General features: G+C 38.5%; 1 protein-coding gene across 4 annotated transcripts in view; it reads right to left on the bottom strand.

Annotated features, from left to right (window-relative positions):
- Window positions 1–16,601, bottom strand: part of LOC106874815 (uncharacterized) — a 29,370-nt gene that overhangs the window by 3,735 nt on the left and 9,034 nt on the right. For 3 of the 4 annotated variants that reach the window (XM_089348217.1, XM_089348216.1, XM_089348219.1), the window contains 7 exons: window positions 14,713–14,830; window positions 12,747–13,478; window positions 11,788–11,980; window positions 10,470–10,634; window positions 8,727–8,872; window positions 5,922–6,066; window positions 2,959–3,089 (listed from right to left, as the gene is read on the bottom strand). In XM_089348217.1, the coding sequence (XP_089204343.1) occupies window positions 2,979–3,089; window positions 5,922–6,066; window positions 8,727–8,872; window positions 10,470–10,634; window positions 11,788–11,980; window positions 12,747–13,478; window positions 14,713–14,830 (1,610 nt within the window). In that variant the 3' untranslated portion in view covers window positions 2,959–2,978. The remainder of the gene's footprint in view (window positions 1–2,958; window positions 3,090–5,921; window positions 6,067–8,726; window positions 8,873–10,469; window positions 10,635–11,787; window positions 11,981–12,746; window positions 13,479–14,712; window positions 14,831–16,601) is intronic. The other variant, XM_089348218.1, reaches the window with a different exon arrangement.

Here is a 16,601-nt window from a genome sequence, read left to right as displayed (position 1 = left end):
TAATATTCCTCGCACTTTCTGTTGCGTTGTTGCCTTTATTGAACTCATAAAGCAAAATATGCCGAATATGCTCCTTTGTCATTTCCATTATAGCTTTGAAAAAATAACTTAAAATCGAACTGCACTCTTCAAAACTTGCACTAAGAATAAGCACACGGTAAAATTACTACCTGCTGCTTTTATAGCAAGTTGATGCAGGTTGTTTATCCCCTTAGATCATGCAACTGAAAAAACCGCATAATTTATGAGATGACCCAATATAATTGTTTTAAGATGCACTTTTCCATGCTTGTATGGTCAAATAGAATTCATTAAGGCAAGTTTTCAATGGCCAGATGGCTTTCTTGTCACTGACCATCACTTGTCTCCATGCAAGGTAAATAATCCCTTTGTGTATCAAAAGCAAACGTCTAGGACATGTGAGCCTTTTTTTTTTTTTTTTGTTGACAAATATCAGTCAAGATGTCAAGAAGGCTGGACATACTTTTGTGATTGACAGCAAGCACAAGATGTCAAGAAGGCTGGACATACTTTTGTGATTGACAGCAAGCACACAACATCCCCTTTCTTTAATAGCGAGGTGGTTGTTTTGTTTACAGTTAGCAAACACATTTACCATAAGCAGAAAATACAAAATCATTCACATATACAAATATATATTCAGGGAATGGCATTGAACATTTTGGAGGGAAATCTTTTCCTTGTGAGAGATCATGGTGCTCCCATATTCCTGAGCTTCTGACCAATATTGGCACTGGATATCTTGCTCTGGCTTATCTCTGAATCATGTCAGTAGGGTGGAGAGGTGATGTGCAAGCCTTATTGGACCTAAAATTTTAGATTGTGCAATTACTGGCAAAGCTACTTTCTGACACCTGGTCAAGTAATTGGACATTGCAGTGAGCATGGAAGCTGTAGGTGAAGTTAACCTCATGCACAGGCATTGCTGACATTTTGCATGAGCAATGGTCAGTGATGGTCTTCTTTAGTCACAAGTGGATAGCCATTATATCATATGTATACACACACACAGAGCAAAATTCCTGTTGCTGTACCCCAATTTCACTCACAAAATATTATCCAACCTGCAGTTATAGAATAGAACATAAGCCAATGTTCCAAGGTGCAACTAACCACACAGCCATGCTTGCAGCTATACATCAATGTATATCAATGAAAAATTACTTATAGCACCATCCGAGCATGACCGTTGCCAAAGCCGCTGACTGGCTCCCGTGCCCGTGGCACATAAAAACCACCATTTGAACATGATCGTTGCCAGCGTCGCCTTACTGGCACAAGTAAAACAACATTCAAGCATGGTCATTGTCAGTGCCACCGGACTGGCTCCCATGCAGGTGGCATGTAAAAAACACCTTTTGAGCATGGTCGTTGCTAAAACCACCTGATTGGCCCTCGTGCCGGTGGTACATAAAAGCACCTACTACACTCAGAGTGGTTGGCATCAAGAAGGGCATCCAGCTGTAGAAACTTTGCCAGATCAGATTGGAGCCTGGTGCAGCCTTCTGGCTTGCCTGCATGGAAAACAGACATTAAATGACGATGATGATGATTTTATTTTATCCAGCCTGCCATTGTTACCAGTACTCAACAGAAACGCTAAGGCTTTACTCCTACAGTCGGGTGAATTTCTCTATAGTGTATTTCAATGAAAATATGGTAACAAAAGGATTACAATGATCTAAAAACCATTGTTCAAAATTTCATAATTCCATTATAATAACAGTTGTGTTTTATTACATGTTTCATTATTTTCAAAATTAATTGAAATAAAGGCTGTGTATTTCGACAGAAATGTGGTAACTGTAGTGAAACTACCTATCGCCATTAGATACAAAACTGCTATCGCCATTCTTCTCATTTAAATATAAACAAACGCGAACGTAGGGGAAAACACCAGCCTTGTCATCACGTGACTGATTATTATTTGAAGCGGCAAATTCTTCGAACCTTTCCCGCCAGAACGCAAACTGACCAATCACAGCCCTTAGTAAGGTCACGTGATAGTGTTTTTCTGCTACCGTCTTTGAGCCGATAATTTGCTATAAATAGATCAACTCATACCCAACAAATTCGTCTCGGTCCAGTTTCTCTTTGAGACTGTTCCGTGTACCACACGACAGCAGCAGCAACAATCAGCCAGCGACCACTTCAACCGCTTCGTCCAGCCAACGATGACCACCGCCGTCGCCACATCAGCAACACGATTCTACGACTACTACCAAGCAGCCTCAATCACCACCAGCGTCAACACGACTTACTATGGACACCAAACCAAACCTCCGCGGCACATCTCTCTCTTCGATTCTGTTAGGTGACTTAGCTTCACCACAATAATAAACAGACAAGAGATCTCAGCCAGCGACGAACATCTGTATAACAAGAATCACGGCCCGGCATCGATGCCACAACATCACAACTAGTGATCAGCTCTGCCACACACAGCCAACTCACTTCACATACAGACTCATACTATTGTGTACACAAGAACTGGTATAATGCTCACGTGTTACTGACTCTTTCTCTGCTGTAATATTTCACATACGCATACATGTATCACTCACATACATACATTTCTTTGTACGACGGCCTGTCTTTGATTATGTTATTATATGTCGCATTCACACTCACACATAGACATACATCTTTAACGCCATAATAAATATCTGCTATTCATCTAATACGGTTGTGGTCTTTAATTACTGGTCATCTATGTTATCGTAGCATAACATATTATGTATATCATCATTGATATATTATTTTGTGTTCGACCGTGTGACGCGTTTAAATAAAAGGAGTCCTCTGTTTTTCCATTCGTCACCATTGCTCTTTTTTGAGTTCGCATGGTCGTCCCTTACATAACAAACTGTTAAATAACAAAGTAATTTAACATTTTTGCAACACAACAACTAAATGCAAGAAAATATAGATTCAAACCTTAAATATATCTTGTATTCCTAAGTCCATTTCATAGTTCGACTGGGAGGTCTCCAAGCTAATTTGGGTTCAAAGTAATTCAAGTTTTGCTGTTGTTTCTTTAATGTCTCTTCTTTCTCATTTTCTTCCTGCTTTTCCAACAAAAGACAAAGATAAGATAAGAATAGAAATAATTCTGTATATAATAAAATGAGAAAATGATAAATATGGTCAACATAATTGTCACAACTAATCACCAGATTTCCTTTGAAGTGGGTTACATTGTCTGTTGGTTCCCAGAAGCAGATACCATGTAATATATACCATTGTAATAAGGCAGTGAGCTGGCAGAACCGTTAGCACGCCGAGCGAAATGCTTAGTGGTATTTCGTCTGTCTTTATGTTCTGAGTTCAAATTCCACCATGGTCGACTTTGCCTTTCATCCTTTCGGGGTCGATAAATTAAGTACCAGTTACGCACTGGGGTTGATGTTTAGCCCCTTGTGGGCAATAAAGAAATAAGATACCATTGTAATAGAGGAGAATAAGAAAGTAAATTAATGTTAATTGAGAACAGGTATATTAAAAAAACTGAAACTTGCTTTGTCATTTCATTTATAAGGTGCAACATCCTGAGAACAGCTTTCCCAACTTCTGCCCGTATCATCCAAAGTCTTCCTCTGCCATTTAGATCTAGCATTGCTTTACCCATCTTTTCTACACATTAATGCAGTTATCTTCCTTGCAAAGATTTCTTTTCTACTCCTGTTCATCTATACTAAGGCACTCTATACACATTAACATTACACATTCAGCAGAAAATGGTTGATTAATATCTTCCCAGCTTTCACACATCCAATACCCATGTCTCTACTATGTAATGTCATGCTTCATACACAAGCAACATGTTAAACACTCGGAGTGGTTGGTGTTAGAAAAGGCATTCAGCTGTAGAAACCTTGCCAGATCAGATCGGAGTCTGGTACAGCCTACTGGCTTGCCAGTCCTCAGTCAAACCCATGCCAGCATGGAAAGCAGATGTGAAACGACGACGACGATGATGATGATGATATTATCTGTTTCTTCTCACCTTTGGACTTAGAGATTCTTATTAGCAAGTAATTAAGTTATGATGACACAAATGCAGAAATAGATCATAGGAGAAGGGTGAAATATATGACAATATTAAATATAATAATATACTGTTGTTATTTCAGAGAAAACATTTAATGATTTGAATATTGAATAAAAAGTACCATGTTTATCAGGATATACAATATGTTTATTTTAAATGTATGAAAAAATTGCTCCGTGTTTTAGTACAGCCATATTGCAGATGGGGGACTTGAGTGTTGTAGGATAGGGAGCTAAAGGAGCATAAGTCCAAAATATCAAAGTCTGCGAGCACAAACTTACAACAAAACGCTTATGCTACATTGTCAATTATGTGGAGAGAAAGCATCATACCATTGTGCCTTCCTTCCCTGTACCTCTAATCCACAGTTGATATATATATATCTTCCACTGTTTAATGACTGTATTATCTTTAAGAAACATTTGTTTATTATCTAAATGAGAAATTCTTGAAAAATTAATGGAATGCTAAATTTTAATCTGCCTGTTAGCTATTAGCAACAAGTGGATGACAACAAAATCATAGCAGTGGTGCACCACCCTGGAGACCAATCAGTTACATAAAACAGCATAGCCAGAAATATGAGTTTTACATCTTCTAGGACAACTCTTTTGACCAAAATATAGACAACTATAGAATTTAACTGAAAGATAATGTTGAGATATGGCACTCTCATAAGGTTTGCTGGAAGATTTTAATTCAAAACTTATGAAAACAAGAGCCAGAGCTGGTTTCAGCCGGGTTAGTAATGAAACGGTTAAATATGTAGACTCTTCTTTTGTTTGAATATGTGGACTTGTGCTGGATATTAATAGTGTATATTTGTATCTGACTGAATAAGTATAAATTAAAGTGTGTCTATAATAAATAGGGGACAAAAACTAAAACTACTGTACCAATGCATTTATTGTCCCTTACCGTCCCCTTTGTCGTTTATGAAGACAAGTGTTTCAAAAGTTTCAGAAAACACTCAGAGCCGGTCAAATTGTAAGCAAATCAAAGCCTAAGTTCACTGCTTTCTTTTTCAAACTGACCGCATGTATACTTCATATATGTCCACTCATTTTCTGCTCTGTGTCCCTACCACTTCCTGTAATCTCTCCTCCTTGTCACTATTCCTACGTTCCATGTCCCCAACTTTAAATACCAGTCTGCAGAAAGGACATCAGCCACATGGCTGTGTGGTAAGACGTTTGCTTCCCAACCATATAGTACCAGGTTCAATCCCATTGCTTGGTACCTTGCACAAGTGACTTCTAATACAACCTCAGGCCAACGAAAGCCATCTGGGTGGATTTGGTAGATGGAAACTGAAAGAAGCCTGTCATATCTTAGTTTGTCCCCTACCGCTGATTGACAACTGGTGTTAGTTTGTTTACCTCCCCATGACTTAGCACCTCAGTAAAAGAGATCAATAGAATAAGTACTAGGCTTAAAAAACCAGTACTGGAGTTTATTTGTGTAACTAAAAATGTTTCAAGGTGGTGCCCTAGCATGGCCACAGTCTAAGGACTGAGGCAAGGAAAAAGGAAAAAAAAAGAAAAAAAGAAAACCTGATTATTTATGTCTGCTTTCCATGCTGGCATGGGTTGGATGGTTTAACTGGTGACTGGTGAGCCAGTAGGCTGCACCAGTCTCCAATCTGATCCAGCAATGTTTCTACAGCTGGATGCCTTCCTAAAGCCAATCACTCTGAGAGTGTAGTGGGTGCTTTTTACGTACCACTGGCATGAGGGCCAATCAGGTGGTACTGGCATCAGCCACACTCAGATGGTGCTTTTTATGTGCCACCAGCACTTGCAGTCAGGTGACAATGGGATCTATGGCCACTTTGTGACTCAAATATTACCTTTCGTATCAACCACTGCTTATAACTTGCATAGCTCAACATTTCTTTCTCCAACTTGATAGTCTCTTTTTCTTTCAGTGTCATTTCCAGCTTTTGTTTTTGGTTCAACTTTGCCTCATGAAGAATATTTTCCTTTTTCTTTTTCCTGTAAAAAAAAAAGAACAAACTGAATGAATGATAGATGCCCATTTCTGGAAATTACAGGCACAAGACTCTCAATTTCTAAAAAGCTTCCTTCCCAACTGTTTGGTTTCATGTTCAGCCTCCATTGAGCAGGTGTCTTTCCCTAAAGACTTGGGGCAAATCGAAGCTTTGTCGGAGGAATTGGTAGATGGAAACTGAAAGAAACCTGTCATATATACATCATCGTCGTTTAACATCCATTTTCCATGCTGGTATGGATTGAACGGTTTGACTGAGGGCTGGAGAGCCAGGAGGCTGCACCAGTCTCCAATCTGATCTGGCAATGTTTCTACAGCTGGACGCCCTTCCTAATGCCAACCACTTCAAGAGTGTAGTGGGTGCTTTTTACATGCCACTGGCACAGGAGCCAGTCAGGGCGAGGGAGCTGGCATTGACAACATTCGGATGGTGCTTTTTACGTGCCACCAGTACGAGGAGCCAGTCAGGCAGCACTGGCAATGACCCACACATGAATGGTGCTTATTGCATGCTACAGGCATGGGAACTTGTCAGGCAGCACTGGTATCGGCCACAACTACAATTTCCATTTGTATAATTTCAATACATACACATAAATATATGCGATCCTGAAGATTGCTTGGAGATACAAGTGATGTTATATAAATCTGCATGACCGTGTGTCTTAATAGCAAGAAACTATTTGTAACTCGTATCTTTATACTTGTGTACATTGACTGATATTTATCTTACACTGGATGGAGTACTTTTTTCCTGTTGATCTTACCTTAACGGAACTACACTCTGTGTGTTTGTGTTTGTGTGTCTCCTTGTCTTGACATCACATGATGGTTGTAAATGACCATCACGTCATACAAGCGACATACATTTCCAGTCTTCTGTGATAAACATGTCCGGCCATGGGGAAAATACTATCTTGCTTAGAAACAGGTAAGATGGCCGTCTGGTTGTAAAAACTCTGTAACAACAGATATTTTGGAGTTTCAGAGGTTGAACAGCTGCAATGCATAGCAGCACATGTTCAGTGGTCAAAGTAAACAGCCATCTATCAGAACCATTTCACATCCCATGCTTGGTTCATCAGGGTTGCTGTCTGCTGTCACTTCTTCTGTATATGCTGGCTCTCAAGCCACTGCTGTGAAAGCTGTAACAGCTGAGGGGCATCCTTTTCAAACAGGGATACAAGAAGGCTGTGTGTCGGTGAATGTGGATGACATCACCATCATAGTGGAGATGGTTGGCATCATTCTAAAGGAATACAAGTTGGTTACAAGGGCCACAATTAACACTGACAAGTCAGTGGGCTGGTCACCTGGAGAGGCAGGTCAATGCTGTCATATGGTATCATTGAACACTGGACTGACAAGGCAAGTTAAACTGCTTAGAGAAAAGAAATTGGAGAGGACACTTGCCCTTGGTGTTCAAGGTCTTGGATAGTGGTGTTCTACAATGGTCCCTAGAGGTCCTCCTCTATCAGGAGGATCAAATAATCTTAATTTTTTTTTTTTTTTTATCTGGAGGATATTATGCATATCTTCTTTCTATGTTTTATTGTATATAATGCAAACTTTCTACTTTAAATAAAGGGATGTTTATATCATTTCATTGCATGTAAATTCTCACATCTCCCTCATCCATTGCCCTGGTGGCAAATAAAAGACATCATCATCATCATCATCATTTTTTTAAAAATTTATTTATTCGCTTAACTTTTCCTGATTTATTTGTCACATCTCAGCTCCATCCCACAGCTTACAGATGCAACACTTTTCTCAACACATGTTGTTCTAAGTATTCTTTTTTACTCTAGGTACAAAGTTCGAAATTTTTTTGTGGGGGTGGGGGTGGCAGTCAATTAGATCGATCCCCAGTATGAAACTGGTACTTAATTTGTTCTAAGTATTGCTGCCAACTGAATACTTCCCAAGAAGTTTGGTATTTTCAGCTTTTGACACCAGAATATTGCTCTCTTTGAGATGGTCCCAAATGAACTGATTACAATCAGTACCACACTCGTTTCTGAGGCTCTGTAGATGCAATTCACTTCCCATGGTTGGTACTTCCTGACTTTCTCATCCTCTGCCACAAGGCCAAATATCCCTGAAAGTTTCATCTGAATCCCTCCAGCAGTTCTTGAGATATCTTGTCCACAGACAAACACACAAGACTGAAAACAATACCTCCACCTTAGCGAAGGCAGAGGTAATAAACATATTTGAATGCAGTTCTATATTTAAGAGATGAGGAATTATTTACATTATTTACATTTGATGGATATTTGTCCTCATCTTGTTTGTTGTTAACACAACGTTTCAGCTGATATACCCCCCAGTCTTCATCAGGTGTCTTGGGCATATGGCATAGTGGTTAAGAGCGTGGGCTACTAACCCCAAGATTCCGAATTCGATTCCAGGCAGTGACCTGAATAATAATAATAATAATAATAATATCGAAAAATACCTTAGGAATGAGAACCCAGGTTTGGGAATATTCCCCAAGACACCTGACGAAGGCTGGAGGGTATATCAGCTGAAACATTGTGTTAACAACAAACAAGATGAGGACAAATATCCGTCAAATGTAAATAATGTATATTTGAATGCTAACAGAGAAATAAACAAATGAAGGAAAACACCAACTAACCAAATAAGAAAGGCTTCTGTATTCTTTTCCTCTTTCTTGGATTTCTCCTTATTCACTTTCTGCATTTTCAAACGTTCATTTTCTTGTTTACTTTTCCATTTCTCTTTCAAAATTTTGTCCTTGCTTTCTTTCCAAGCATTAAAAGACTGTAAGAGGAGAAAAGAGAATGTCAACTTCTGATACTACCACAGATGATGATGATGATGATGATGATGATGATGATGATGATGATGATGGTGATGGTGATGGTGGTGATGATGATGATGATGATGATGATGATGATGATGATGATGATGATGATGATGATGATAATAATAATAATGATAATATTACTAGCAGAGATACCTGGCCTTGCTCGAGATTAAAATGGCATAGATTTTTATTGTTTTACTTGCTTCAGTCATGTGACTGCAGCCATGCTGAAGTACCGCCATTGGTCGAAGAAATCAACCACAGGATTTATTCTTTGTAATCGTAGTACTCATTCTGTCAGTGTCTTTTACCAAACCGCTAAGTTACAGGAATGTAAACACAGCAACATTAGTTGTCAAGCAATGGTGGCGGTACAAACATGACACGCACACACATACACATATATACGACAGTCTTCTTTCAGTTTCCGAGTACGAAATCTACTTACAAAGTTTTGGTCAGCCTGAAGCTATAATAAGCATATATATATATATATATATATAGTAGCTGACATACCCGGTAATGCGGGCTTATCCCTTGGTTCCGTTCTCATAGTTGTTTCGCTAATCCAGTAACAACAATACAAAGTATGTAGCCCTTAAAATGCTTTCTGTGCATTTACAGATAATACTGAAGTGTCTTACACAGGATCTTGTTGTTAGGAATTCCTAATAAGTTATGAATACCCAAATTGTGAAGTCAGTCATGTAATAACATGAAATTAGTTACCCGATCGTAAGAATTCAAATAAAGTAGCCCCGAAAAGGACTTTAATGCGTTCCCATAGTATATAGAACATAGAAGGGAATACTAATAAGGTATGTATGCTAAAATCGTGAAGCATGTTATGTAATAACAGGCTAATCAGATATGAGATAATAACAATTCAAAGTAATTAACTATGAAAAAAAACTTTTGTGCGCTCCCAGAGAATATTACCCTCAGGGGCGCTAGTGTTGGTATATTCGTGAATAAGTCACTAACTGAAAATAAGTGGATCTATTGTTTAGGAGAATACTATTTACTTGTTTAAGCGTTGTATTAGATAAATTGAGAAAATAACTAAAATAGTTCAAATACTAAGAAATAAGCATACTGAAAATGAATGGGTTATTTCCCTTGGTGATTATTTCCAGGAAGGAATGGGTTATTTCCCTTGGAAGCTTAAAAATTTTACTCCCACCGTTCATTCATGCTCAAATGTTATTCCTCCCGCCATTTACCCAAACAATTTTTCGAAATCAATTTATACTTAAAACCTCCCCAGACACATAAGCAATGTGTGTGTGACGTTTAAGAAAAATTGGTCAAGCCGTTTTGGCGCAAAACGAGGACATACCGATACACATACAGACATTTTCAGTTTTAATATGTAAGATTAATAATAATAATATTAATATATAAAGGATTGAGGTATCTCCTCCAAAAGATAGTCAAAATTGATGATGATGATGGTGGTGGTGGTGGTGATGATGATGATGGTGATGATGATGATGATGGTGGTGGTGGTGGTGGTGGTGATGATGATGATGATGGTGATGATGATCTTACAGCTTTTGCTCCTTGGATTTTGCTCATTTTCTCTTCGTCTTCTTTTTTCTTTTTTTCCTCTACCTTTTTCTTTTCCAGTTTCAACTTTTCCTTTAGAAATGGATCCTTCTGTTGTTTCCAAACATTAAACGACACTGTGGCAACAGTCAGTCTTTCTTTTTGTTCCTGGATTAAAAAAATGTTTAAACCTTTTCATTGAACCAAAATTTATTATGTGATGCACAACATAAAACAGACATGGAGAACTAAATTAAATCCATCATTATTATTATTATTATTATTATTATTATTATTATTATTATTATCACGATTCAAGCATGGTCATTGCCAGTGCTGCTTGACTGGCTCCCGTACTGGTGGCACGTAAAAAGCCCCATTCAGGCATGGCAGATACCAGTACCGTCTGACTGGCCTTTGTGCCAGTGGCATGTAAAAAGAACCCACTACACTCTCGGAGTGGTTGGCATTAGGAAGGCCATCCAACTGTAGAAACTTTGCCAGATCAGATTGGAGCCTGGTACAGCTTCCTGGCTTGCCAGTCCTGAGTCAAACCGTCCAACCCATGCCAGCATGGAAAGTGGACGTTAAACGACGATGACGACGACGATAATGATGATGATGATGATTATACATAAGGCGGGAAGCTGGCAGACCAAACAAAATGTTTAGCAGCATTTCATTTGTCTGCACGTTCTGAGTTCAAATTCTGGCAAGGTTCATTTTGCCTTTTATCCTTTAGGGGGATCAATATAATCCACTAGTCCCCTCCCACCAAATTTCAGGCTTTGTGCCTTTAGTAGAAAGGATTATTATTATCATCATCATCATCATCATTACTATTATTCATTATTATTATTATTATTATTATTATTATTATTATTTTATGTTTGACTTTTGTTTTGCATTTGTACAAGTTGGATCCAAGTCTCACCCAGAGACCTCAAGAGACAACAAGTTAGAAGTTCATGTAGGTGTTATGCCTAGGGTACCATATATTTGGATTTGTACATAGTGTTGTTCTAGAGAATGTTTAAGAAACCATAAGAAAATTATGTGTTTGCTTTAAAATTTGAGATCACATTGACAGTATTTTACGTAGGATATGGGCAGTTCCCATGAGCACTATCTTTTGAACTTCTATTATTATTATCATTATTATTATTATCATTATTATTATCATTATTATTATTACTACTACTACTACTATTATTATTATTATTACTATTACTATTATTATTAGTAGTAGTATTACTACTACTATTACTATTATTATTATTATTATTATTATTACTATTATTATTCCTATTATTATTATTACTTTTATTTTCTTTTCTTCGTCTTTTTCTTTTTCTTTTTGTATCTCCTTAATCTTCTTATCCTTCACTTGGCGCCACTTCTTAAAGGTTTCTTCACGGAGACGGGTTATTTCCGATTCCTTTGGTGGAACTTCACAGGATATTTTGGTGTCTTTTTGTTTGGTTTTGGTTTTAGTTTCGACATTGGAAATTGTACTGGAAAAAATTTAATTGAAAACAAATATATTTAAAAAAACAAACAAACAAACAAACAAAAACAAAAAAACAATAAATAATTAGAACGATATATTAATTGGATAGTTTAAATTTAAGCATGTGTGTGTGTGCGCGCGCGTGTGTGTATATGTAATGCAGTTGTTGTTGGCACTCCGTCGCTTACGACGTCGAGGGTTCCAGTTGATCGGATCAACGGAACAGCCTGCTCGTGAAATTAACGTTCAAGCGGCTGAGCACTCCACAGACACGTGTACCCTTAACGTAGTTCTCGGGGATATTCAGCGTGACACAGAGTGTGACAAGGCTGACCCTTTGAACTACAGGCACAATAGAAACAGGAAGTAAGAGTGAGAGAAAGTTGTGGTGAAAGAGTACAGCAGGGTTCACCACCATCCCCTGCAGGAGCCTCGTGGAGCTTTAGGTGTTTTCGCTCAATAAACACTCACAACGCCCGGTCTGGGAATCGAAACCGCGATCCTATGACCGCGAGTCCGCTGCCCGAATCACTGGGCCATTGCACCTCCACTGTAATGCAGTAAGAAGCAGAATAAAAGAATTATTCTTTGTATTAAGAGTATCATGGATTATATGATTAAGTCATCATTATCATCACCATCACCGTCATCATCATCACCATCACCATTATCACCACCACCACCACCGCCACTACCACCACCACCACCACCATCATTTGCCTGGTCAATGTAAATAATGTAAATAATTAATTATAAAAAAATATACTTACTTTTGGGTTTGGAGAGATTGGGGTTGTAATTCCTTCGAAACAGACTGTTTTCTCTTTGTGTTCTCGGTAAATACGTCAGATAACTGTGCCAATTCTTCCTGTTGGTTGTTTGGACTAAGAGTTCTTTCAGACTGTTGAGATTGTCGTCTCTGTTTACGAGGCTTCACTTTTGGTTTGTCATTATCAAGACTAGAACCATCTAATAATGTGGTGGCACCATTCTTGGAGATTTCACTTCTCTCTTCTGAATTGTTGTCATTAAAATGGTTCTCTGATTTAAAATTCTCTTCTTGATATTCTGTGGCCACTTTTTCATTTTCGACAAATCCAGTCATTTTTTGAACTGTTTCTTCTTTTTTATTGCTTTTTCGTTTGAGTAAACTCGAAAGGATATCATCATCATCATCATCGTCATCATAGTTAGAAAAGTTCTTCTTTGGCTCTTTGTCTACTGTATCTGCTTCAAGCATTCCTTGTTGACTCTCAGAGATAGAATCTTTCATTTTATAAGAGTCAGGCTCTTCTTGTAAGCTACTGTTGATGTTGTCTTCATTTGTCTCGTCTAGCTTTTGTAATGAATTATAGTTTGACTTTTGATTGCTTGTTTCAAGCAACGGTTCTTCAGAAAAGCCACCTTCTCCAAGAATATCGGATAAACTTTTACTTGGTTTACCATTTTTATTGGCAGGGGAAGAAGAAATAGAATCTGTTTTATGAGTTCTTGGTGTTGGTCTGCAAGAGTAAAAAAAACAAGTCATTCAATCTTATAAGCCAAATGTTTTGTCTTTTTCTAGTTTTAGGCATTAGACAGTAGCCATGCTGGGGCACTGCCTTTTAAAGTTTTTAGACAAAAGGATTGGTCCCAGTACTCAATTTTTTAAGCCGGGTATTTATTCTATCAGTCTCTTTTGCTGAATTGCTAAGTTACAGGGACATAAACACACTAACACTGGTTGTCAAGCAATGGTTGGCATTAGGAAGGGCATCCAGCTGTAGAAACTCTGCCAAATCAGATTGGAGCCTGGTGTAGCCATCTGGTTCGCCAGTCATCAATCAAATTGTCCAACCCATGCTAGCATGGAAAGCGGACGTTAAACAATGATGATGATGATGATGATGATACATATAAATCATCATCATCATCATTTAACGTCTGCTTTCCATGCTGGCATGGGTTGGATGGCTCGACTGAGGTCTGGCAATCCAGCAGCTGCACCAGGCTCTAATTTGATCTGGCAGAGTTTCTACAGCTGGATGCCCTTCCTAATGCCAACCACTTCGAGAGTGTAGTGGGTGCTTTTATGTGCCACCGGCACAGGAGCCAGTCCAGCAGCACTGGCAATGACCTCACTTGAATGGAAACCAGACAGCTGCTCTGGCAATGATCACGCTCGGATGGTGCTCTTAGTGCTCCACTGGCACAGGTGCCAGTCATCAAATTTGGTTCAATCACGATTTCGATTTCACTTCAACATTTAAATTTAATTTGCCAAAATGTTTTCATCGCTTTGAAACCATGACCTGTTCACTGACAAAATTCCATACTGCACAGAATTTTGGCAAATTAAATTTAAATATTGAAGTGAATCTAAAAGTTTTGGTGTGTTTTAAATGGCTTATAAACACTTTCCACGCTGCAACTGATTATATATGTATGTATATATGTATATATATATATATATATATATATATATATATATATATATATATATATATATATATATACAATGCAGCATGGAATTTTGTTAGTGAACAGGTCGCAGTCTCAAAGCGACGAAAATATTTTGGCAAATTAAATTTAAATGTTGAAGTGAATCTAACAGTTTTTGTGTGCTTTAAATGGCTTATAAACAACTTTCACGTTGCAATTGTTTTCGTTCCAGCACATGATCTCAGATCAGGTCACTTGCTATGCAAGTACATTCCTGTAAATTATCGATGTTTTTGAAAATTTTTCAGAACTCACATTGGAGAAGATGTAGCTGTTGTCTCTCTTTTATCATTCTTTGGTTCTTGCATGGTTTTGGTACTTTTTAGAAATCTGTGTCGTGGAAGATCTGTTTCAGAACAGCTCTGCAATGACTCTACAAGAAAGACGTAATAAATAAATTATAAGAATGTTTACCAAAACCCAAAATGTGTGTGTGTGAGAGAGAGAGAGAGAGAGAGAGAGAGAGAGAGAAAGTGAGAGAGAGAGAGAGAGAGAGAGAGAAAGTGAGAGAGAGAGAGAGAGAGAGAGAGAGAGAGAGACAGAGACAGAGACAGAGAGGGGGAGAGAAAGAGCTCTTAATCATCTGTCACACACTTTCCACATTCTACTACACTTACCTATTCACCCAGTTTTTCCATTCTTTGATCCCTATTCACTGTCTCATTAATCTTGTACCTTGATGGTATGCCGTTACCAGCTCTGTCTGTCTGTCATCTGTCTGTCTGTCACTCTCTCTCTTATGTCCATATGTCCCTCATTTCTGTCTGTCTGTCTCTCTCTTATGTCTATCTGTCTCTCTCTTATGTCTGTCTGTCTGTCTGTTTGTCTGTCTGTCACTCTCTCTCTTATGTCCGTATGTCCCTCATTTCTGTCTGTCTCTCTCTCTCTCATGTCTATCGGTCTCTCTCTTATGTCTGTTGTTTGTCTGTTTGTCTGTCTCTCTCTCTCTCTCTTTCTCTCTCTCTCTCCCCAGCTGGGGGAAGTTCATAATTCACATCTTCAGCAAGACATCTCCTCCTTCCCTCTGTCATTCTTTCCCATCCCTTAAATACTACACCCCCACTTGGCTGGGTGGGGGCATGTGTTGACTGTACATTATGACCTCACCAGTGCTGGTGCCATTAAAAAAAAACATCCAGTATAATCCATAAAGTGGATGGCATTAGGGAGGGCGTCCAACTGTGGACACCATACCAAAGCAGATATTGGAAGCATGACACTCATTCAAACCTACCAAATCATCTGACCCATGACAGTATGGAAAAAGGGATGTTAAATGATCATCACTATCATTGTTTAATGTCTGTTTTCCATGTTGGCATGGGTTGGGCAGTTTGAAAAGACCTGGCAAGCCAGAGACCTTCCACCAGGCCTCAATTGTCTGTTTAGGCATGGTTTCTACAGTTGGATACTCTTCCTGATGCCAACCACTTTACAGAGTAGATTGGGAGCTTTTTATGTGGCACCAGCAACCATAATCTTGCAAGACATAGACTTCTCAGCTGAGAGAGGGACAGAGGTAACCGTCTTACTGTTAAGGAGATATGTGACTACCTCAGTGGGACAAGGAAGTTTGGAGAGAGAGAGAGAGAGAGAGAGAGAGAGAGAGAGAGAGGGAGTTTGATTTAATTGTATACTGTCAATTTAATATGACAGTCCCCTGAAGGGAATAATACTACTGTTGGTTAGACCTAGGAAGCTGCACCGCTTCCTGTTGGCTTTGACACATTTCCTTGTCCTTATGTTTACAAGGGGGGAGACAAGCACCTGCACCCAGCTAAGCCTGCATCCAGAGACATGTTTCTGAGTCTTTGCTCATCATCAGTCTGGAGTAGCATGACCTGCTAGTCGAAGATGCCTGTCAAGCTATTGTGAACATATAATAAGTCTAGTGAAACACATTCACTAATTTCAAATTTAGAAATAGTTGACAGTATACAACTACTTCATCGTATCACTACTGCATAAATCTCTTTGAGAGATTTAGAAATGTATTACTTCTAAACAGTATGATTTGTTTTTTATAAACATCAAATGACTATGGGAGTCCAGAAGGGTAAAACAGAAACCAAAGAGGTCCAATAGTTGAGAAACATTGCTATAAATCAATAATGTAATAACAATAAAAATATTAATATTGATTT

This window comes from Octopus bimaculoides, chromosome 2 (genome assembly GCF_046866305.1).
Source record: "Octopus bimaculoides isolate indiv1 chromosome 2, ASM4686630v1, whole genome shotgun sequence".
Taxonomy (NCBI): domain Eukaryota; kingdom Metazoa; phylum Mollusca; class Cephalopoda; order Octopoda; family Octopodidae; genus Octopus; species Octopus bimaculoides.
Note: the sequence above shows the minus strand (reverse complement) of the source record. Positions and strands in the feature narration are given on the sequence as shown.